Source organism: Puma concolor, chromosome B2, assembly GCF_028749965.1.
Source record: "Puma concolor isolate L17-30 chromosome B2, mPumCon1.1.hap2, whole genome shotgun sequence".
NCBI lineage: Eukaryota > Metazoa > Chordata > Mammalia > Carnivora > Felidae > Puma > Puma concolor.
The window spans coordinates 143,904,222-143,927,965 of record NC_141671.1 but is presented as its reverse complement, the minus strand read 5'-3'; the positions used below and the strand labels follow the sequence as shown (position 1 = coordinate 143,927,965).

The 23,744-nt window shown below is 43.4% G+C and overlaps 1 protein-coding gene and 2 long non-coding RNA genes across 6 annotated transcripts in view; 2 read left to right on the top strand and 1 right to left on the bottom strand.

The window, feature by feature from the left end:
- Window positions 1-23,744, bottom strand: part of ZDHHC14 (zDHHC palmitoyltransferase 14) — a 293,086-nt gene that overhangs the window by 107,027 nt on the left and 162,315 nt on the right. For all 4 annotated transcript variants that reach the window (XM_086708227.1, XM_086708228.1, XM_086708230.1 and 1 more), the window contains exon 2: window positions 13,343-13,503. In XM_086708227.1, the coding sequence (XP_086564353.1) occupies window positions 13,343-13,503 (161 nt within the window). The remainder of the gene's footprint in view (window positions 1-13,342; window positions 13,504-23,744) is intronic.
- On the top strand, window positions 5,250-7,914 carry LOC147581327 (uncharacterized). Its single transcript, XR_015251678.1, has 3 exons — window positions 5,250-5,397; window positions 6,314-6,466; window positions 6,628-7,914. It is a non-coding gene; the product is annotated as an uncharacterized LOC147581327 (long non-coding RNA).
- On the top strand, window positions 10,112-13,490 carry LOC147581326 (uncharacterized). The gene is made up of 2 exons (XR_015251679.1): window positions 10,112-10,508; window positions 13,003-13,490. It is a non-coding gene; the product is annotated as an uncharacterized LOC147581326 (long non-coding RNA).

Here is a 23,744-nt window from a genome sequence, read left to right as displayed (position 1 = left end):
GTGGAACAGAATAGAGAACCGAAAAATGGACCCCAAAACGTATGGCCAACTAATCTTGGACAAAGCAGGAAAGAGCATCCAGTGAACAAAAGACAGTCTCTTTAGCAACTGGTGTTGGGAGAACTGGACAGCGACATGCAGAAGAATGAAATCGGACCACTTTCTTACACCATACACAAAAATAAATTCAAGTGGATCAAAGACCTAAATGTGAGACAGAAAACCATCAAAATCCTACAGGAGAAAACAGGCAGTGACCTCTTTGACCTAAGCCACAGCGACTCGTTATAAGACACGTCTCCGGAGGCAAGGGAAACAAAAGCAAAATGAATTACTGGGACCTCATCAAGATAAAAATCTTCTGCACGGTAAAGGAAACAATCAACAAAACTAAAAGGCAACTGATGGAATGAGAGAAGATATTTGCAAATGACATATCTGATAAAGGGTTAGTATCCAAAATCTATAAAGAACCTATCAGACTCAACACCCAAAAAACAAATAATCCAGTAAAGAAAAGGGCAGAAGACATGAACAGACGCTTTTCTAAAAAATACATCCAGATGGCTAACAGACACATGAAAAGATGCTCAACATCACTCATTATTGGGGAAATATAAGTCAGAATATGTCACTCTTTTTGTGTAAGTAGTTGAAGAGTCTAAAAAACCTTCTAAGGTATTCACGCTCCTGGATTTTCAAGGTTAGGCAAAGGAGGAGGAAGGATTTATTTCTAGACTCTGGGATGGTAACACTGGAATGGATCTTTGCACCCAGTGGGTCAATTTTATTTGCACTAAAACTGAGGCCCAGAGAAGTTAAAACACTTCTCAGGGTCACACAGCAAGTGGAAGAGCTGGGATGCAGGCTCAGCCAACCTAGCTCTAGAGCCTGCACTCATCACCATATACTTTACTAGTAATAAAAACGTACAGGGATCTTGGAATCTGTAAAGCACTAGCAAAAGAGAAGGTATTTATATGGTTATCATTAATAACTAATAATAAGGAAAAAGATGCCACTTATAGGCACTGCAAGGAGGTAATTACGCTGACTGCTCCGGGTAAATGAACTGCTGGTTAGCTAACCCCCTGAAAGCCTGACGGTCCTGAGGACTTGAGAGGAGAGGAAGCAAACACGGGTGGAGAAGGCAGACACAGGTTGGTTCCCCCTCCCCAGGTGGGAGCAGAGAGGCCTTAGGGCTGTGCTTCTCAGCCTTCACGGGTCTTGTTACAAATGCAGCTTCTCAGTCAGGACAAGGACTGGGGCCTGAAGGTCTGCATTTCCAACAGGCTCCCGGGAGATGTTGATGTTGCTCCTCCATGGACCCCTCTTTGTGTAGCAAGGACTTAGGGATTCGGTTTCAGAAGCAAAAAAGTCAAGGGATGGGTATTTGCACCTGTCTCTCTCAGAGCCTCAGCTGTCTGCAAACCAAGGGAGTTGTCCGGGATGATGTCCACAGTCACTGAGGTCCCTTGGTGACTCAGAGCGTTGCTGGGGACCAGCTCACCTGGAGTCAGGGAGGCGGGCTCCCCAAGCTCTTTCATCGATGGAATCTGTGCATTTCAGTGCCCCTGGCTGGGGAGGGGTGGGCCTCTGTTTTCCACGAACACGCACCAGACCCTTGCTCTTTCCTTTGGCCATATTCTTGAGCCACGCGGTCCCAATCTCTCCATCCCTTCTATGCCACCAGCCTGTCCTTCCCTTCCTTGCCGCTTCTGGCTTCCTCTGCTTGCTCACGGCTGACCTCTTCCTCACCCTGGTTAGTGGACCAACCTTCCCCCTTCTGCGGTTTTGTATATGAGAACTGATTATAATTACAGTATGTTTCTTCTCTCTTTCTCTCTCTCTCTCCCTCCCTCTTTCCTCCCTCGCTTCCTTCCTTTCTTTCTTTTGTCAAAGCATGTCAACATTGCTCTTTTTGCTGATTTAACAGACTCTAAAGAATGTAACATTGGTGCCGTGAGAGAGAGCCATCTGAAATGAAGTGGTCCCTTTGTTTTCAGGGTGGGTTCGTTAATTCTCCAGAAGAGATTCCAAATGTGTACATGGGTACACTTCTGTAAGTTCAACCTTCAACTTAGGAAGACTTATTGTGTTAAAAGAGACACCCAGCGGATTCAGGATGGGGAGTACAGAGGTCACCAAAATACCGCTGTGGATTTAGGAATTCAGATTCAGAGGCTCAGCGCAGCGGGGACAAGGAAGCGTGATCTCGGCAAGTGCCCTCGTCTCAGTTTCTCTTCCTGTAAAAGGAGGAAAATCCCACTCGCCACCCACAAGGCTCTCTGGAGGACTGCTCTGTAAAGGGCATCCACCAGGGGTGGGAGCTGCAGAGCACTCTTCTCTGTCCTTACAATTCTCCACCCCAACCATCACAGTAAAATGTCCTAACCTCGCAAACCCGTGAATACATTTACATCAGAAACTGGCCTCGGTTCCAACACATGGTGCGTTCCCGCAAATTTGGATTTCTACAGGAAGAAGACATAATATAGACTTTAGTGAACATCCTGGATGAAAAACACCCCTCTTCCTAAATCCTCTGGAGAAACAAAATCTCTGGCTCCTTCCTTCCCTCAGAACTAGAGTTTTCAAAATCTTGTGGTATTTCCCCAAATACCACAATTTCGAATTGTGACATCTGGTTCCCAGCTCTCCCAGGCTGGATTATTTTTTAAAGAGACATTCTGAGTTGCCACCCTGTGTTGGTATGGGAGGATCACTGCCTATCCTTCCTTGGCATTAGTACGCACTAGATGTTTCTAGCATTTTCCCTTAAACAAGGAATCTTCTTCCTCTTCTTTTTTTTTTTTTTTTATTCCTGGGATGCCATTTTCTTCAAAGGCCTTGTCCCTTCCAGAAGGTATTTTAGACACAGCAGGACACCCTGCTCCCCTCTTCCCTTAACTCCTTCACGAGTATCACAGGGCATGTGGGCATCAGTGAGAGTCCCAAAGGACAAAAGTCCCAAAGGACAAAAGGCAGTCAGTTTCAAGAGGGGCGTCGGATTGCCTGGACTTTCCTGGCAGTTCCACTCTCTCCACACAATTGGGCCCGGGATTTGAGAACCAGGCCCTGTAGCCACAACGTGCTGGGCATGGCTCTCTATTTCTGAGTCATGGAGATGATGGGGGAGTCAGCCAACAGGATGGGAGAGTCGGATGATGCCCACAGCCTGGGGGAGAGAAAGCAACTTAGAGAAAATAGGAAGGGCTACTTGCTCCACTAAGACCAGAAACTCTCACTCAGAGCCTGGCTCCCCAGAGCAGCCAGACCACGGGCAGTGGTCTGGAGCACAGGGGGTGATGGCAGACGGGCCTATGTTCCCAGCTCTGGCCAAATGACCTTTCACCAATCGCTGTCCTTTCTGAGCACTGGCTTTCTTGTGACTAAAATAGGGACAATAGTGTCTGAACACCATGGAGTGGATGTTGTGAGTATAAAGGAAGTCCTACATAGACAGGGCTGAGTATGATACCCGGCACGAGAGAGGCACTCAGTGAAAAATAGCTATTACCATCATTCTATCTTTCAGCATGGACCGACCAACCAACTGCTTTACAGGAAAAGCACGCAGAATATTTTACTTTAACGGACACAGGTAAATGCTGATGGTGCATGGAAGAGAAAGTGCCAAAGCTAATGGAGTGGCATCATGGTTACCCTGTTAAAGAAGGCAGCAGGAAGCAAGAAGCAGGGCAGAGACGATGGCAAAAGCGGAAGGAATCCCACACAGGCAGGTGTAATTCAAGTCCGAACAGAGTTTCCGGGTCTGGCCAACTGTTCATGAAAGGCCAAAATGTCCACTGCAAATAACAATTACACAATGGATAAACTGGGATCATTTTGGAGGTGAGAGGGGAAATGCAAACAAAAATTGGGGGGAAGGGTGAGAAAATATCACCTTCTGAAAAGAAAATTGGCAAAAGCCAATCAAATTAACCACCAATGACCCTGCCCTTTCTCTTTTTGTATGTTCTACACTGTGGCATCCAGCATATAGCACATAGAGTGACTCAAAGTCTAAGGAAGGTTTAATCACAGATCGATCACAGACAACAGACTAATCGTGAGGCCAAAAATAAATGAAACAATCACATTTTAAAGCAATTTTATGGTGAATGTCATCAGTAAAAATAACCAACACAAAAAGAAGCCAGTATTGACTTAAAAAATTAAATCGCCAGGAAAATCTGTCTTACTGGAAATAACAGTTCCATAAGAAAATTCATAATGACAACTTTCATGACAAAAAGCCTGATTAATGAAAACATTCTTAGTTTTAAATTCTATGCAGAAATGACTCTAATCATAATAATTTTAGTAAAATAAAAACAGCAATGGGAAAAATTGGAAATGGTGTAGCTTTACAACAGATAAAATTGATTAAGGTCTTAAAATGGCTTAGAGTATTCTCAAAGTCTTTTCTTCAACAAGAATCCATCAGTGTTGTTAAAATTCCAATTAAAATGTTTCCACTCTTAAACAGAGAATTAAGATGTCTCTAGGGAAAAAAACTCTAGCAAGTCAAATTGGCGGATGAAAACATCCTGTTCCCATGGAACTCTTCCCAGGAATTGCGCTATGTAGGATGGGGCGGAACCGCGGCTGGTTGGCCAGTGTTTCCTCGGGATCAGAAACAGCCGTGCTTCCTAAACATCTCTTCTAGAGGATGTCCAGTCCAATTTAGGAAATAAGGAAAGATGAAACTTTTGTCTTAGAAATGGTGATTGGTTCTGTGTACTTCAAGAAAAGAGGTTGATGAGAATCTGACCAAAAGAGTAGAGGGTAGAGGATGAAAGAGAAGAAGAAGAGGAAGGGGAGGGGAAGTAGGGGGAGGAGAAGGGGGAGAAAGAGAAATAGGGGGAGAAGGAGGGAGAGGAGGAGGGGGAGGAAGCTGAGGGGGAGGAGGAGGAAGAGGGGAGGAGGAGGGAGAATGAGAAAGAGGAGGAAGGAGAGAAGATGGGGGAGGAAAAGGAGAGGGAGAAGTGGAAGAAGAGGAGGGAGAGACAGAGGGGGAGGAAGAGGAGAGGGAGGAGGGGGGAGAAAGAAGCAGATGAGGCAGAGGAGGAAGGAGTGGAGGAGGGGGAGAGAGGGAGAAAGAAGCTAAGGAAGGGAGAGGAAAGGGGGAGGAGGGGATGAGGAGAGGGAGGAGGGGGAGGAGAAGGTGGAGGGGGAGAAGAGGAGGAAGCAGGGGGAGGGAGAGGAGGAGAGGGCCAGGGAGGAGGGGAGGGAGGAGGGAGAGAGAGAGGAAAGGAGAGAGGGAGGGAAAGAGACAGAAGGAGACCGAGAAGGGAGACGCACTGTGACTAGCAGAGTGGTGTTCTAGCTGTCCAGTGAAAGTTGCACAGTGGAGGTAATAATTCTTCAGATTCTGCCGCTGCCACAGCATAGGTGAGTTTTTTTTAAAGACAACCTTACTTCTTTTGATAGAATTCCACCCTCACCAAGCAACTATTTGATCTGTGATCAATTTATCATCTTTTTCTTTTACGGATCCTGCTGGAACTCTGTAGTGTCAGGGTTACCGTGACACAGGGAGAGAGTTTCCTAAATAACTAGGCTTGCTTTTGGGAGTCCAGCAAGCTGAGTTCACATTTCAACTCCTCCTGGACTCCCTCTCTTGGCATCCTCAGGACCAGTGGGGCTGGGAAGTGACCACACGCATAATGAAGAGTAGAGAGGCAGACCCACCACTTTCCCCCATTTTGATCCCTGTAAAGGTCTATCCCTACTTGAAATGAAATGCTTTGATCCTGTGATTTATAATGCAGTATCTCATAATTTTTTTTTCCTTTTTAAAGATTTTTTTTGTCTTATTTTTTTATTTAAGAGAGAGAGACAGAGAGAGAATGAGTGGGAGAGAGGAGCAGAAGGAAAGTGAGAGAGAATCCCAAGTAGGTTCCACACTAGTGTGGAACCTGATGCAGGGCTTGATCCCACGGCCCTGGGATCATGACCTGAGCTAAAATCAAGAGTCAGATACTCAACTGACAGAGCCATCCAGGTGCCCCTCTCATCATTTTTTTTTTCTAACTCCAAATCAGTTGCTTAGTATCTTATCATCCCCAAGTGAACCGAAAAAGCTGAGTCTCCAAAGGGTCACATTTCCAAGCAGGACTCCAGGGACTTTAGGGACCCCAGTGAGACCTCCCTGCACCCCTGCTGCCATTCTTGGGTGTATTTTTAGCTGCAGTGTAACTCATCAGGAAAGGTGTTCCAGAAAAAAGAAGTGTAAGGCATTTCGGGAGACTTGTAACAGACTCTGAGACACTGAGTCTCCTCCTCCTCACCACCTACTCCCCTGCAGAAATCTGAAGGCAGAGAGCTGTGCCCGCCCTCCACCCACAGCTTCCAGCAATTACTCAGATGGCTGGTTTCCAGCGGCGATCCTGGGCTTCTGTAAGGAGACATCTACTACAGATAATTAGGATTAATAACTAATAATAAGAAGTTTCCAAATGTAATTTTCATTTTTCCTTCTTTCGTTAGATGGCACAAAATAAATGTGCTAAGATTTCATTGAAACAGAATCTTATTCTCCACAGCCAAGTAATATAGGGGAGGGAGGACTCCTTATAAAGAATTAGACCAACTGTGCGATTTATTCCTACCACATTTCAGGTCGAGAATTCTTTTATAAGAATCTATGTATGTGGAAGGTGAGGAGAGAACTAGGTGGGAAAAGAGAAGAATTTTTCTACTTTTCTTAAAAGACAGACAGAAAGAAAGAAAGAAAAAGAAAAAGAAAAAGAAAAAGAAAAAGAGAAAGAAAAAGAACCCAACCAAAAAACCCCAACCATTTACTAAGCTGATCCTGGAAAGAACCTTATAGGATACGCATCATTATTGCCATTTGACAACTAGCCTAACGTCACACAACTAGAGGTGAGTGGGCCCTTCTTCCTCTTCTCCTCCCATTGTCCTCCTCTCCCCTTCCTCTCTTCCTCTTTTTCCCTGACAGCTTTATTGTGCTATAAACTGACAAACCTAACAGCTAGCCTTTGGAAATATACAATGTCATGACCTTAAATAAATGTGCTGGATTGTGCAACCAGCACCACAGCCCAAGTTGAGGCCATTTCCAGCAAGTTTTCTGAAGTGCAAGTGTGGTGGCCATCACTCCTGCCCCCACCCCAGGCAATCACTCATCTACTTTCTGTCTCTAAAGATTTGCCCTTTCCAGAGATTTCATACACATGGAACCACACAATATGTAGCCTTCTGATTGGACTTTTTCCGCTTAGAGCGTTTTTGTTATGTTTATTTATTTTGAGAGAGAGAGTGTGTGAGCAGGGGAGGGACACAGACAGAGGCAGACAGAGAATCCCAAGCACGCTCCTCACTGTCAGCGCAGAGCCTGATGTGGAGCTTGATCCCATGAACCATGAGATAATGACCTGAGCCATTATCAAGAGTCAGATGCTCTGGGAATGCAAGCTGGTGTAGCCACTCTGGGAAACAGTATAGAGGTTCCTCAAAAAATTAAAAATAGAACTATCCTATGACCCAGCAATTGCACTACTAGGCATTTATCCAAGGGATACAGGTGTGCTGTTTCGAAGGGACACATGCACCCCCATGTTTATAGAAGCACTATCGACAATAGCTAAAGTACGGAAAGAGCCCAAATGTCCATCGATGGATGAATGGATAAAGAAGATGTGGTGTGTGTATATGTATAATGGAGTATTACAATAAAAAAGAATGGAATCTTGCCATTTGCAACTATGTGGATGGCACTGGAAGGTATTATGCTAAGTGAAATTAGTCACAGAAAGACAAATATATGACTTCACTCAAATGAGGGCTTTAAGAGACAAAACAGATGAACAAGAGGGAAGGGAAACAAAAATAATATAAAAACAGGGAGGGGGACAAAACATAAGAGACTCATAAATATGGAGAACAAACAGAGGGTTACGGGAGGGGTTGTGGGAGGGGGGATGGGCTAAATGGGTAAGGGGCACTAAGGAATCTACTCCTGAAATCATTGTTGCACTATATGCTAACTAATTTGGATATAAATTAAAATAATAATAATAAAATTAAATTAAAAAAAGAAGACATGGTGTATATATACACAATGGAATATCACTCAGCCATCAAAAAGAATGATATCTTGCCATTTGCAATGATGTGGATGGAGCTAGAATGCATTACACTGAGTGAAATAAATCATAAAAAGAGAAGTACTATAAGATTTCACTCATAAGTAGAATTTAAGAAACAAAACAGATAACATATCGGAAGGGGTGGGGGAACAGAATAAAGGGAGACAAACCACAAGACTCTTAACCATAGAGAACAAACTGAGCATTGATGGAGGGAAGGTAGGTGGGGATGGGCTAGATAGATGATGGGTATCAGGAGAGCACTTGTGATGAGCACTGGGTGTTCTATGTAAGTGATGAATCACTGAATTCTACTCCTGAAACTAATATTGCACTGTATGTTAACTAACTAAAATTTAAATTTTAGAAAAAGATGTGGTATGTATATACAATGGAATTTTATTTAGCCATAAAAAAGGAAAGCTTGCCATCTGCTACAACATCGACGAAACTTGAATGTATTATACTCAGTGAAATAAATCAAAGAGAGAAAGAGAGACAAATACTGTATAATCTCACTTATATAAAGAACTTTAAAAAAAACAGAGCTCATAGATACTGAGAACAGATTTAACGCATTGGTCATTGCCAGGTAAGGAGGGTGGGGGTGAGCATAATGGGTAAAAGGGGTCAAAATCTACAAACTTCCAGTTACAAAATAAATGTCATAAGGGTATAATGTGCATCATGGTGACAATAGTTACTAACATTGTATTGCATATTTGAAAGTTGCTGAGAGAGTAAATGTTAAAATTTCTCATTACAAAAATAATTTATTAGCTATTTATGGTTATGGATGTGAATCATATTTATTGTGGCGATCATTTTGCAATCTACACAATTATCGAATCATGTTGTACACCTGAAACTAATATAATGTTACACTAATTGTATCTCAATTAAAAAGCAAGAAAATTATTTTTTAAAAAAAGATACTCTTTCCTGTAATGAGACTGTGGGTGATGGTTATTGTCCATACTGTAAATTTTGGAGTTCTGTTTTTTGGGTGTCTGAGCCTCTTTAAAAATTATTATTGGGGCACCTGGGTGGCTCAGTCGGTTAAGATTCCAACTCAGTTTTGGCTCCAGTCATGATCTCATGGTGCGTGGGTCTGAGCCCCACATTGGGCTCTGCACTGATGGTGCAAAGCCTGCTTGGGATTCTCTCTCTTTGTCTTCTCCCCTCAGTCTCTTTCTCTCAAAAATAAATAAACAGTTTTAAAAATTAAAAAAAAGTCAGATACTCAATTGATTGAGCTACCCAGGCACCCCTTGCTGAGTGTGTTTTTAAGGTTTATCTGTGTTGTAACATGTGTCAACACTGGACTCCTTTTTATAGCTTAATAGTATTTCACTATGTGGCTATACCACATGTTGTTCGTCAGTTTGCTCACTGATGGACAATTTGTGTTGTCTCCAGTTTTGGGGTTTTAGGTACAAGGCACACCAGAGACATATGTTGTCACTCCTCTTGGATAAATACCTAGAAATAGAGTTGCCGGGTTGTAGGATAATCTATGCTTAACTTCTTGAAGAATTTTAAGGAAATGTTTTCCAAAGTGGCTGCACCATTTTACATTCCCACCAGCAATACGTGATGGTTCCAATTTCTCCATACCTTCACCATCATTTGTCACCCTCAAGTCTTTTGGATTAGAGCCATTCTAGTGGGTGTGAAGTGGTACCTCATTGTGGTTTTGATTTGCATTTCCCTTTTAACTAATGATATTGATCCTGTTTTCATGTGTTCTTTGGCCATTCATATATCTTCTTTGGAAAAATGTTCAAATCCTTTACTCATTTTTAATTGGGTTATCTTATTATTGAGTTGTAACAGATCTTTATATTCTGGATACAAGTACAAGATATTTTTATCAGATATATGATTTGCAACTATTTTCTCCCAGTCTTTGGCTTGTTTTTCTGTTTTCTTAATAGTGTCTTTTTAAACATATTTATTTATTTATTTATTTATTTATTTATGAGAGAGAGAGAGACAGAGCATGAGCAAGGGAGGGGCAGAGAGAGGGAGACACAGAATCTGAAGCAGGCTCTGGGCTCTGAGCTGTCAGCATAGAGCGTAAGGCGGGGTTCAAACTTGTGAACCAGGAGATCATGACCTGAGCAGAAGTCGGACACTTAACCAACTGAGCCACCCAGGCTCTCCTAATGGTATCTTTTTAAAATGTGTATTTATTTATTTTGAGAGAAAGAGAGAGCTCAAGCAGTGGAGGGGCAGAGAGAGAGGAAGAGAGAATCCCAAGCAGGCTCCTCACTGTCAGCACAGAGCCCAACCATGGGGCTGGATCCCACAAACCATGAGATCATGACCTGAGCCAACATCAAGAGCCCGGACACCCAACCAACTGAGCCACCCAGGTGCCCCTTAAAGGTGTCTTTGAAGCACAAAAATTTTTAATTTGATGAAATCCAATTTATTATCTTTTACTTTCGTTATAGATCATGCTTTTGGTGTCTATGTAAGAAGTCTTCGCCTATCCTAAGGGCATGGAAATTTTCTCTATGTTTCTTTCAGAAGTTTTAGAATTTTAGCTCTTAAATTTAGGTCTATGATCCATTTTGAATTAAACTGTGTGTAAGGTATGAGGTAAGGATTACTTGTTATGGGTTTCTTGAGCTTTTCTATTTCTTTTTGAGTCATTGTTTTGGTAACTGTGGCTTTCTAAGAATTTTTCTATTCATCTAAGTTGTCTAATTTGTGGCATAAAGTAAAAATCCTTTTACTATCTGTAGGGTCAACGGTGAGGCCTCTGCTTTCATTCCTGATTTTAGTAATCTGTATCTTCTCTGTCTCTCTTTTTTTTTTTTTGGAAGGGGTTGGGGATAGTATAATTAAAGGTTTGCCAGTTTTGTTAGTCTTCTCAAGGAACTAACTTTTGGTCTCATTGATTTATGATTTACCCTGTTGTTTTCTGTATTCTATTTCTTTTATTTCCAATGTCATTTTTAATACTGCCTTATTATAGCTTGCTTTGAGTTTAGTTTGTCCTTTTTCTAGTTTGTTAAGGTGAAAGTTTCAGTTACTGATTTTTTCCATACTTCACTCCAAAGCAAATTGGCCCTTCAGGGAAGCTGCTGGTTTTCAGAGCTTGCCCTGTCCAGGTTGAACTTTATCACCTTTGGAATTTGGGTGGGGATTGAAGCAGCTCCAGGTGAGAACGTCATAGACACCCACTCTACTTAACCAAAGTCCAACAGTTTTTCATGAGTAACTGCTCCTCAATACAGCTGAATTCTAGAGCCATGAAATGATTGTGACTATTTTTTCCAATTTTTTTGTTGCTTCTTGGGGAAGGGATGTGCAGAGCAACTCATGTCCTCCGTGCTCGCCTGTCTCTAAAGCCCCTCTGCTCTTCCTCACAGGAAACAAGATTCGGTTTCATTCTTTACCCCATCTAGTTCTCTCACAGATTCTGTGTCTCTGAGAGCATGAGGCAGCGCTGGTTTTAAGAATGTTCATGTTGAAAAATACTGCTCTTAGGATATATACGGCACTTCAGTGAATCACTCAACTTCTTCAATATTAACAAGGAAGAACGGGAACTCTCTTAGGGAATTCCGGTGGCACTCTTTATCATCCCCAGTTCCTAATCTTGTTGATTTTGCAGATGCTCCTTTCACTAACCAAGAGGTGGGATAGCAAATAGGATCACAGCAGGAAAATGCTTCAAGGACAGTGTGAAGAGCTGGGCTCTTTGCACACTGCTTGAGTCGAGGATTTTCTAGCTGCATGCTAATGTGATGTAGGTACAGACCGTGCAGTTTCCATAGGCCCAGTTCTGTTTCGAAGGAAACTGGGCCTGTCTCTCCCCTGGGACATGATGCTCTGGAAAGAATAAGGGCTGAGACCCAGGAGACGTGGGTTCAAGGGTCTGGCTCTGCCACTTTCTCCCATTTAGCCTCTTTGAGGCTCTGTTTCCTTATTGGTAAGATGGATGTAATAACCCAATACTTGCTTGGATATGATCAAATTCAGCAATAGCCATGGGTAGCCTTTACAAATGATTCACATGCTATAAGTGCAAGGCTTTAAATTACGAATTAATTCATAACTAATGTCTTGAAATCCCAAGATGCGGTGACTAAGAGACGGTCTGTCTCTCCACTGCTGATTCTTCCTTCTGCTTCCCTGTCTCAGGACACAAGAAGGCTGTGGCCCAGCAGACCCCCACCAAACACTCCCACCATTAAGTCATTCACTGCTCCCCTCCTGGACAACAGGGATGTAGGCAGATACTCAGAGGACACAGTCATGCTTTGGTACTTGGGGATGGCAGACCACAGCAGGTGCTGTCTCTCAAGACCCACGCTTGTGTTTCTTTACACTGCAAAGCAGGGGGGTCTTTCGGCTGAGTAAGCCTGGGAAGGGAAGCCCACGGTGTAGGAGGAACAGCGGGAGGGAACTGTCAGGTGGGTTTTCATGCTAAGCTTTATGTTCACACGGAGTGATCACAGCCCCTCTGACACTCTTGTCAGATTATCACTGCACCACCGCCAAGCCACATGGTCACAAATGCAAACTTTTAAGAGCAAGAGGCATCTCTCTTTTCTTAACCAAAAATACAACTTTAAAAGTTTGCTCTGTGAGGGATTAGGATTTGTTTTACTATGTTTTAAAATGTGTTGCTATAAACTTTTAATCCTAGGATACATATCTAAGGAAAACCAAAGCTATTCAGCTCAATAATATATCACAAATATGTATCTTGGCCATGCCTTAATAAAGGAAGTTCTGGGTCCTAGGCTGAATACCCCAGACAGCGGCGTAAGATGTAATCTCTCCAGGTTTCTGTTACAGAAACTAGCATGAAGTGCATAAAGGGAGCAGAGGGCAGCCACCTAAAACTATGGGTCTTTCATAACAGAGGCTCCTTCTCAGAGGAGCTTGGGTTTCCAAGAAGCATCGGGAAACAGAACTTGGCGCTGACCCTCACTTGATGGCATCGCCAGCCCGCCTCCAGCGCGCCAGCCCCTGGGCCTTACCTCCAGCCACTTTACACCCCACCTCTACTCAGGTCATCCTGCTGCGGCGGGAACGAAGACTTCCGGGACTCCTCCCTGGCTAGGCGTCACCGTCCAGTGCCCCGCCTGCCCCTCCTGCACGGGCACCTGGGCCTGTCCTTCCACACTGTGGCCGAGCCAAGGTGGGAAGGGACCCGAGGCTAAGGGCAGACCTTCGTCTGCTTTTTTGCCTTTCCAGGTTACCTATTTGCCTTTCCAGGTCGGCGGCTTCATCCGGCGTGGCTCGCGGAAGGACTCCCGGGTCACTGAAGCTGGTGCGAAGCAGGGTCCCCATCACAAAGAAGAACAGAATGCCACCAACCACGGGGATGGCGGGGGTGATTTTCACTGCTAGATACGGGCAGCTGCCAACAGGTTGGGAAGGCAGGAGGAGAGGGGAAAGAGAAAGGAAATATAATGTCAGTAATCAACAGTGAGCAGTCTATATTTTCCAAGAAGCCGAAAGCTTCTTTGGAGGAGCAAAATTGATTTCCATTAAAAATTCATCTATGTTAAGCATTTACATTTGGGGAGGTCTGCAATTCTCTCTTGTGGACAGCTTCACCCTCCCTGTTGAGCCACAAAACCCCAGGCCCTCTGCTCCCACAGTGCTACTCGGGAAAGACACTGGCAGAGGAGAGAAAAATCATCCCACTTGCACGATCAATGCAGGATGAACAAGAGCTTGTACCCCGCGAGCTATCAATACAGCTAGTGAATCTGTGCCGTCTTCCCGGCCTTCCCTGAAACTGCACAAGAAAAGAAGACGCCGGCTTAGAACCATCTTCCCCAGACCCAGGCTTTCCTTCCTGAGTTGAACACCTTCCTGGCCCAAAAGCTGAGAAGCGCAAATGCACCCTTTAAAGGCAAGAAACCGTTTTTCAATATTTTGGAGCTAATCTGTCCAAAAGAGGTTAATGAGCTATGGAAATGAACTTGCAAGCTGGTTTCTGAAGAAGACTAAAGGCATTTAGGCAGGTGGACTATAATAAACTTCTGCTTTCCAGAAGGCCTTTTTTTTTAAATATGAAATTTATTGTCAAATTGGTTTCCATACAACACCCAGCGCTCATCCCAACAGGTGCCCTCCTCAATGCCCATCAGCCACTTTCCCCTCCCTCCCACCCATCAACTCTGTTTATTCTCAGTTTTTAAGAGTCTCCTATGGTTTGCCTCCTTTCCTCTCTAACTTTTTTCCCCCTTCCCCTCCCCCATGGTCTTCTGTTAAGTTTCTCAGGATCCACATAAGAGTGAAAACATATGGTATCTGTCTTTCTCTGTATGGCTTATTTCACTTAGCATCACACTCTCCAGTTCCATCCACGTTGCTACAAAGGGCCATATTTCATTCTTTCTCATTGCCACGTAGTATTCCATTGTGTATATAAACCACAATTTCTTTTTAAAAAAAATTTTTTTTTCAACGTTTATTTATTTTTGGGACAGAGAGAGACAGAGAATGAATGGGGGAGGGGCAGAGAGAGAGGGAGACACAGAATCGGAAACAGGCTCCAGGCTCCGAGCCATCAGCCCAGAGCCCGACGCGGGGCTCGAACCCACGGACCGCGAGATCATGACCTGGCTGAAGTCGGACGCTTAACCGACTGCGCCACCCAGGCGCCCCTACCACAATTTCTTTATCCATTCATCAGTTGATGGACATTCAGGCTCTTTCCATAATTTGGCTATTGTTGAAAGTGCTGCTATAAACATTGGGGTACAAGTGCCCCTATGTACCAGCACGCCTGTATCCCTTGGGTAAATTCCTAGCAGTGCTGTTGCTTGGTCATAGGTAGGTCTATTTTTGATTTTTTGTGGAACCTCCACACTGTTTTCCAGATCAGCTGTACCAGTTTGCATTCCCACCAACAGTGCAGGAGGGCTCCCGTTTCTCCACATCCTCTCTGGCAGCTATACTCTCCTGATTTGTTCATTTTAGCCACTCTGACCGGCGTGAGGTGGTATCTCAGTGTGGTTTTGATGTGTCTTTCCCTGATGAGGAGTGACATTGAGCATCTTTTCATGTGCCTGTTGGCCATCTGGATGTCTTCTTTAGAAAAGTGTCTATTCAGGTTTTCTGCCCATTTTTCACTGGATTATTTGTTTTTTGGGTGTGGAGTTTGGTGAGCTCTTTATAGATTTTGGATACTAGCCCTTTGTCCGATATGTCATTTGCAAATATCTTTTCCCATTCCGTTGGTTGCCTTTTAGTTTTGTTGATTGTTTCCTTTTCAGTGCAGAAGGTTTTTTATCTTCATGAGATCCCAATAGTTCATTTTTGCTTTTAATTCCCTTGCCTTTGGGGATGTGTCAAGTAAGAGATTGCTGTGGCTGAGGTCAGAGAGGTCTTTTCCTGCTTTCTCCTCTAGGGTTTTGATGGTTTCCTGTCTCACATTCAGGTCCTTTATCCATTTTGAGTTTATTTTTGTGAATGGTGTAAGAAAGTGGTCTAGTTTCATCCTTCTGCATGTTGCTGTCCAGTTCTCCCAGCAGCATTTGTTAAAGAGACTTTTTTCCACTGGATATTCTTTCCTGCTTTGTCAAAGATTAGTTGGCCATACTTTTGTGGGTCTAATTCTGGGGTTTCTATTCTATTGCATTGGTCTATGTGTCTGTTTTTGTGCCAATACCATGCTGTCTTGATGATTACAGCTTTGTAGTAGAGGCTAGAGTCTGGGATTGTGATGCCTCCTGCTTTGGTCTTCTTCTTCAAAATTACTTTGGCTATTCGGGGTCTTTTGTGGTTCCATACAAATTTTAGGATTGCTTGTTCTAGCTTCGAGAAGAATGCTGGTGCAATTTTGATTGGGATTGCATTGAATGTGTAGATTGCTTTGGGTAGTATTGACCTTTTAACAATATTTATTCTTCCAATCTATGAGCATGGGATGTTTTTCCATTTCTTTGTATCTTCTTCAATTTCCTTCATAAGCTTTCTATAGTTTTCAGCATACATATCTTTTACATCTTTGGTTAGGTTTATTCCTAGATATTTTATGTTTCTTGGTGCAATTGTGAATGGGATCAGTTTCTTTATTTGTCTTTCTGTTGCTTCATTATTAGTGTATAAGAATGCAACTGATCTCTGTACACTGATTTTGTATCCTGAGACTTTGGTGAATTCATGTATCAGTTCTAGCAGACTTTTGGTGGAGTCTGTTGGGTTTTCCATGTATAATATCATGTCATCTGCAAAAAGTGAAAGCTTGACTTTATCTTTGCCAATTTTGATGCTTTTGATTTCCTTTTGTTGTCTGATTCTGATGCTAGAACTTCCAACACTATGTTAAACAACAGCGGTGAGAGTGGACATCCTTGTCGTGTTCCTGATCTCAGGGAGAAAGCTCTCAGTTTTTCCCCATTGAGGATGATATTAGCTGTGGGCTTTTCATAAGTGGCTTCTATGATGTTTAAGTATGTTCCTTCTATCCCAACTTTCTTGAGGGTTTTTATTAAGAAAGGATGCTGAATTTTGTCAAATGCTTTTTCTGCATCAATTGACAGGATCATATGGTTCTTATCTTTTCTTTTATTAATGTGATGTATCACATTGATTGATTTGTGAATGTTGAACCAGCCCTGCAGCCCAGGAATGAATCCCACTTGTACATGGTGAATAATTCTTTTTATATGCTGTTGAATTCGATGTGTTAGTACCTTATTGAGAATTTTTGCATCCATATTCATCAGGGATATTGGCCTGTAGTTCTCTTTTTTTGCTGGGTCTCTGTCTGGTTTAGGAATCAAAGTAATGATGGATTCATAGAATAAGTCTGGAAGTTTTCCTTCCCTTTCTATTTTTTGGAACAGCTTGAGAAGGATAGGTACTATCTCTGCTTTAAATGTCTGGTAGAATTCCCCTGGGAAGCCATCTGGTCCTGGACTCTTATTGTTGGGAGATTTTTGATAACTGATTCAATTTATTCATTGGTTATGGGTCTGTTCAAGTTTTCTATTTCTTCCTGAAAATGGAATTATTACAACCAATCCCTCAGAAACACAAGGAATTATCAGGGAATACTATGAAAAAATTATATGCCAACAAACTGGACAACCTGGAAGAAATGGACAAATTCCTAAGCACCCACACACTTCCAAAACTCAAACAGGAAGAAATATAAAACTTGAACAGACTCATATCCAGAAGGCATTTGAGCTACCAATTGAAGAGCATGGCCCAACTCAATTCTATGAAACCCCTTCGCTGTCTTTCAGTCCTAGGAGCAGACATTCAGCAAGGACTGTGAGGAGTCAGGGAGACTCTAGTCTACACCAGCTGGGCTCTGGGGATCCAGGCACCAGAACAGCTTTAAGCACTGCACCCTGGCCCATTATCACTGTCCCTTGACTCCACAGAGGTGGCGAATGGCAGAGTGGGAACCAACGCCATGCCTGGAGCTGAGTGAGGATCGGATCTGCAATGACCGTGGTCAGTCTGTTGTCACCACGTTCAGTAAACTCATGGGCACCATCAAGGAACACAACAGGGAATCACAAGATTGTAGGATCTGGAATGGAAATCACCTTCTGGATGGGCCACCCACCAGGGGATACGCTTGCAGATATTCAAGCTGAAACAAACAGAGAGAGTAGAGATGAAAGCTTTGTTCCAGACAAGGAGGTGGACAGAGGGCTCAGTCCTGGGAATGTTAGGGACCAGCACCCCATTCCTGTGCCGTGCTTGCAGAGGAGGTAGTGAGATCTCTGATGGGATGGCAAGGGGATCCCAGCAAGAGTCCAGGCCTCAAGGACCACGGGGCATGATCCCCTTTGCTGAGGCCAGCATCAGGCATGTTAGAACATCTGGTCTTGAAGAGGCATGGTGAATGAGACAGAGACCTGAAGACCAGGTCACGGTAAAGATGACTTTCCAACAACTCTAAGAAGGTGGATGAGTGACCCCCAAAACGACTGGGAGGCATGGCCTGCAGGCAGGCAGACTGGGGTCTCCAAGAGAAACACCTGATTTAGAGACACAACAATTTATGACATTTCTAACATCTCGTTCATCTTTCCCATACCAACTGCCCTGCAGAAACAGAATGAAACAACCATCACCGGTCTCTTGTGTCACATTTCACTCGCTGGATTGTCAGTTGTGACTTCTCTTCATGGGACTCACAGGAAACCATAAAAAATTGTTCACTGTCATTCCTGCAACAGTGTGACCCTGCCCAAACTTCCAGGCACTTATAACCTTTTTGAACATCCTCAGAGATTCTTGTAGAACAGTATATTTGGCAAAGAGAGCCCTAAGATACAAAGAATGTGGATAAAAGGAACACAAGACTCTCTAACCTAAAGATAAGCACTTTGTGAAAGCACTCAGTTCAATTATGGAAAGGACTTTTTAAATTCAACTGATTTTGCTCTACATTAAAAAAAAAATCATTGCTTTCCTCAAGTGTTTTCTGGCCAATATGAACATAATTAATACCCTTTAATGGGCTTCCGATTTTTCTTAACAAATGTGAAAAGCTTCAAGTTAAATAACCAAACATTTAAGAGACTGAGGACACCATAATCTGGTAAATAGCCCTTAGTATCTACTCCTGGATTTGTAAAGGGAACATTTTCTTGCAATAGGAATTAGACAGAAGATTTTAAAAGATGGCCCCACTAAGATCCAGTATAAAGTGACAATCAAAAGCACATTTACTACTGAATCAAACTTGGAATCTAAATGTTCATATGGGGCTGAATCCTAGCTCTATGACGTGGTGTGGTGTGGTGGGCTTTGGGGATAGGTGTTCCTCAGGGCGTGTCTATTACGTTATTTAGACTGTAAGTCCATGTTTGGACAGTGACATGGAACTTTTATGAAGAGCTGGTAATAAAAATCGATTGCTGCAAGTCTATTGATTAAATCTCTGACTGTGATATCATCCTGGAGTTAAGAGCAAGGAACTCAAGCTCTAGAGGGTCATTAAAAGGTATTTGTGGCATAAAGTATGACATTACCTTGGTTATACTTATTGTCGTATAAAAAACAACCTTACCACTGTATGAAGCCTTGGAAATGTGCTGGTGTACCACAATCAGAAATAAACACAGTCCATATCAAAGGCATAAAACTGACCCTGGTATTAATGGATTTCAATTTATATATATTAGCCCTAAAATATTTTTTTCAAGTTTTTATTTAAATTCTAGTTAGTTAACATATATGATCATATTGGTTTCAGGAGTAGAATTTAGTGATTCATCACTTACATATGACACCCAGTGCTCATTATAACAAGTGTCCTCTGTAATGCCCATCACCCATCTAGCTGATCTCCCCCCCACCTCACCTCCAGCAACCCTCAGTTTATTCTCTATAGTTAAGAGTCTCTTACGGTTTGCGTCCCTCTCTCTTTTTTCCCCTCCTTCCCCTATATTCATCTGTTTTGTTTCTTAAATTCCACATATGAGTGAAATCATATGATATTTGTCTTTCTCTGATTGACTTATTTCACTTAGCATAATACAGTCTAGCTCCATCCACATCATTGCAAATGGCAAGATTTCATTCTTTTTAATGGCTGAGTAATATTCCATACGTACATCCCACTTCTTCTTTGTCCGTTCATCCCAACACTTGGGCTCTTTCTATAATTTGGCTATTGTTGATGATGCTGCTGTAAACATTGGGGTGCATGTGCCCCTCTGAATCTGTAGCCCTAAAGTATTTTTTAGTATAAAAGAATCTACTCTAGGTGGACTATGTGTGTGTGTGTGTGTATGTGTGTGTGCGCACGCATGCGTATTAATTTTTTTAATGTTTATTTATTTATTTTTGAGAGACAGAAAGAGAGAGCGAGCCAGGAAGGGGCAGAGTGAGAGGGAGAGAAAATCCCAAGCAGGCTTCAACAGTGCAGAGCCTGATGTGGGGCTCAAATCTACAAACTCTGAGATCATGACCTGAGCCGAAATTAAGAGTCAGATGCTTAACCAACTGAGCCACCCAGGCACCCTGTATATATTCTTTTTACAAAATGGTTAGGAAAATGATTAATTGTGTAGAATATGATTTTCCATAATTTAAATTCCAAATTCAACAGGAGGATGCCTATTTGAATAATGGCAGAGAATAAAACAGGTCAACATTCCTCCCTTCTTGTTATTAATGAGTTTGAATAAGAAACAGTTGGAAGAGTTGTTATGCAGCAGCACCCAGGGCACAGCAGGACAATATGATGGGGCCACTGGTCAGTAGGATGTGATCCATCATGAGTATTGCAGGCTGTGATTTATTTAGTTCCACTTGGCTTCTCCAAGGATGAAGGATACTTCAGTGCTGTCAGAAACCCCCTGTGGAGGTGGTTTAGCAGATCTTGGGTTACAGCATTATCTGTCTTTCCCTTTTAGGTCTGAAATGTTACTTGGTTGACCTCAAAGGATGCCTGCTCAAAGTCCCAGAGGTTGCCTCCATAGAGCAAGATGTAGCTAATGAGTAAGCCACGTCCTATATGGCTTCTTGTTGTCCCAAGTCCACTGCATGTGGGGCTGTTATCTTTAAGGGCCACCCACTTCTCCAGGCTGGCAGCTCCGGAGTCTCCCATAGCCTCTACCTGCATTCCCCCATCTCCCACCAAGGATGTCCACCGCCCTAGGTTGCTAATATGTGACATTCGAAATGAGAGATCATTGTCTTTAACTTGAGTATTCTGTCCCCTGGCACATTCTCTTCCCAGAGATAGTACATTGTGGCTTGAGTTATTTGCACTTGGGGTGCAGATTAATTATGACCTACCCAGGAAAAGAGGAATGGGGAGAGTCTAGTTGACAGGTGAATGGCTACCACCCACCAGGGCTTCTGACTGTGAGGGATCACATGTGAATCTGAAATGCAACTTTTTTGGTCTTCCTTTGAAACCTGCGCCTGCCCCTGGGTAAAAACTCAGGCTGGTCCCCTGACTTTTCTGGTCATGAGATGAAGGTGACAAGAAGTCCTTTGGTCACTGTAAGTGGCAAGCGGTCTCATTTAAGTAATTAAAAATGTGGCAATCCCAGTTCATGGTGGAGACCTCTAACTTGGCCAAGTGCCCTTTCTAGACACTGGTGGCTGGAGAAGAAAGGACAAGGAGCAGGAAGGGAGATCGGGAAGTGCTGGTTTGAAAAGCAAGCCCTGTTGCAAGGTGGCTTTGCACTTGTGGGCCCCCCAGATGTTTAACCCAGCTCTCTCTTGAGTCTGTTTCTCAGAAGCCCCCGCAGGAACCTCAGTGCACTGCCCCATGGGCACTGCATCATCCCTCCCTCTTATTAATTAGAGAGAAGGCAGCCTTCGTCCTGCCCAAAGCACACCCTACAGCCTCACTTCGCCCCTCTCCATCCTCGCAGGCACCTCAAGGAGTAAGTCCCATGCACTGTCTTCCTCGGGTTCTCCAGCCTGGGGGACAGCTGGCACACCGTCTCAGCCCTCTGCCTGTCAGGCCCCCACTTCAACCTGCCCTAACCACCTGTCAGCTCTAGACCATGCATCTCTGCCCCAAAGCCTGCAGTGACTCCCCTTTTCCCGCTAAGTTAAGTTCATGTTCTTTCTCAGGCGTCCATGACTCCTCGGCCTTCCCACACAGGCATCTGCTCACCCAGCCCTTGTGGCTGGAATGCCCCGACACCCAATGTTCAAGTTCCTATAAAGACTTTGTGAAAATTTTTTCTTGGCTCAACGCCAAGCAGAAGTGATGGCTTCTTTCTCTGCGCCTCTGTAATATTTTGTTTGCTCCTCTCTGTGGTACTTGTGGTGTTGGTGGACATGCCCCATGCACCTGATTGGACTGGAGGTCCTGGAGGGCAAGACTTGGCCCTGCCCACGGCTGTGTCCTTCACAACCCCCAGCACAATGCTTCACATAGGGCAGGTGCCTGGAAAATACTTGCTAAGTGACTGGATGAATGATCCCCATTCAACCGAATTTTATAGTAACAGGGAAAAGAGGAAGAAAGTCAAATCAGGCACACTCTCAACATCAACAATGCATTTTGTGTTTAGAACTCATTTTCCTGTCTTCTAAGCCTGCTGGGCACAAGATTAAGGGAGTTGCAGGAAACTTCCTTCAAACGGGTGCTAAGGATATGCCCTGTCCAGGAGGCTTCTCTGGCCAAGAGAAGCAGTAGCTTCTCTCTAGTTCACTGAATTGAGTGTGCAATACGCACGCATCCTGTGAGCATTAACTAGAGCCCCTAACCCCTCCATGCCCTGAAGTCCTAGCAGAGAAAGCGCCTTATGTTGGTACGACTTTGTACGATACTGGGTGCTTGTGACAGTCCCCCATTCCAACCAGCCTCTGTGTGACCAAGAACAATGTCTAGTTTGTCTTTGAAATATTGGACAACGCTCTTTCTACAAAGCAGCAGAATTCGCGGCCCTAAGCAGATGATGAGATCAGTGCTACCCAGGCACCTTCAAACCGCTGCTCAGAGAAAGCAGAAAACACCTGTTTTCTGGTAAAGATCCTGCCCAGGACAGTGATCGCTAGACCTCTGGAAGGAGGCAAGACTAATGGGAAACCCCAGCCACATCCCAGCAAGAAGAAGATTCTTAGCCCGAGCTCAGACAACTTGAAAATGGCTCCTTCACATTTCTGAGCAACTGTGGCTGGGATCTCCAATTCTGAGCACCATCTGTGGGGAGGAAGACTCCTTCCCCCAAGGGCCTGGATTTGATACAAGATGATGATGCAGCTGTCAAAGATATAAACACCAAATGGAGTCCTCGTTCCATCTGAAGACTTGTGACCTACATACTACCCAGGGCCTGTGGAAAACAGGCTATGAGCATCTTACTCTTCATAAAGCTCAATGGGAAAGTGGCAGGAGAGAAAAAGAAATAATCTGAGAGCATGCATTTTCATAACATGAAAGAAATGAGCTAATTTAGCACCAGACAAAGGAAATGCTAACATGATAAAAAGCCATTACGGTGCCCCCCTCCCCACCGTGCAAGTCAGTGGGGGCTGTTAGGCTCTGGGTGTGATGACTGAATACCCAGCAGGGACTGTCGCCGCCTTCCGGGTAAAAATTAGAAAATGCAGCATTGCCAAAAAGATGAGGAGGAATATTTTCACTTCTACTAGCCATCTTCCCAAATCTTTGTGAAAATAACTGATTCTGTTTTGATGTTTATTCGCGAAGGGTGGGACTGCTGCCTGGGTGCTGGGTTAACCGAGACTACGTACGTAATCCGTGTGTTTTGTCATTAATTATGATTTTTTTTTAACCATTAAACAGATACTGACATCTCAGAATCAACACTGTCATTAATTGAGCATTCATATTTAGAGACTGGTTCATAGGTTAGAATTTGACATAAAACTGATTCCTTGGACAAGACTCCTTGGTCTAAATTAATTTCTGAAACATTTCAGATAGGAAATCTGGATTTCATTATTGGGTAGCCAGGTCTCTCTGTTTTTCCACAATACATTCTTTGAGGGAAGATTAGCTTTACTTAAAATGAAAAACAAAACAAAACAAAACATTAACAAGATGTAGCAGAGACATTAAAACCAAGTGGCCTTTGGAACAAAAAGTAGAGAATCTTTTCCCATCTCAAAACAATTTGTGTCATCTTTTAATTTTTTTGCCTGCAAATGGATACACATACAGAAAAAAGTCCTGTTAAT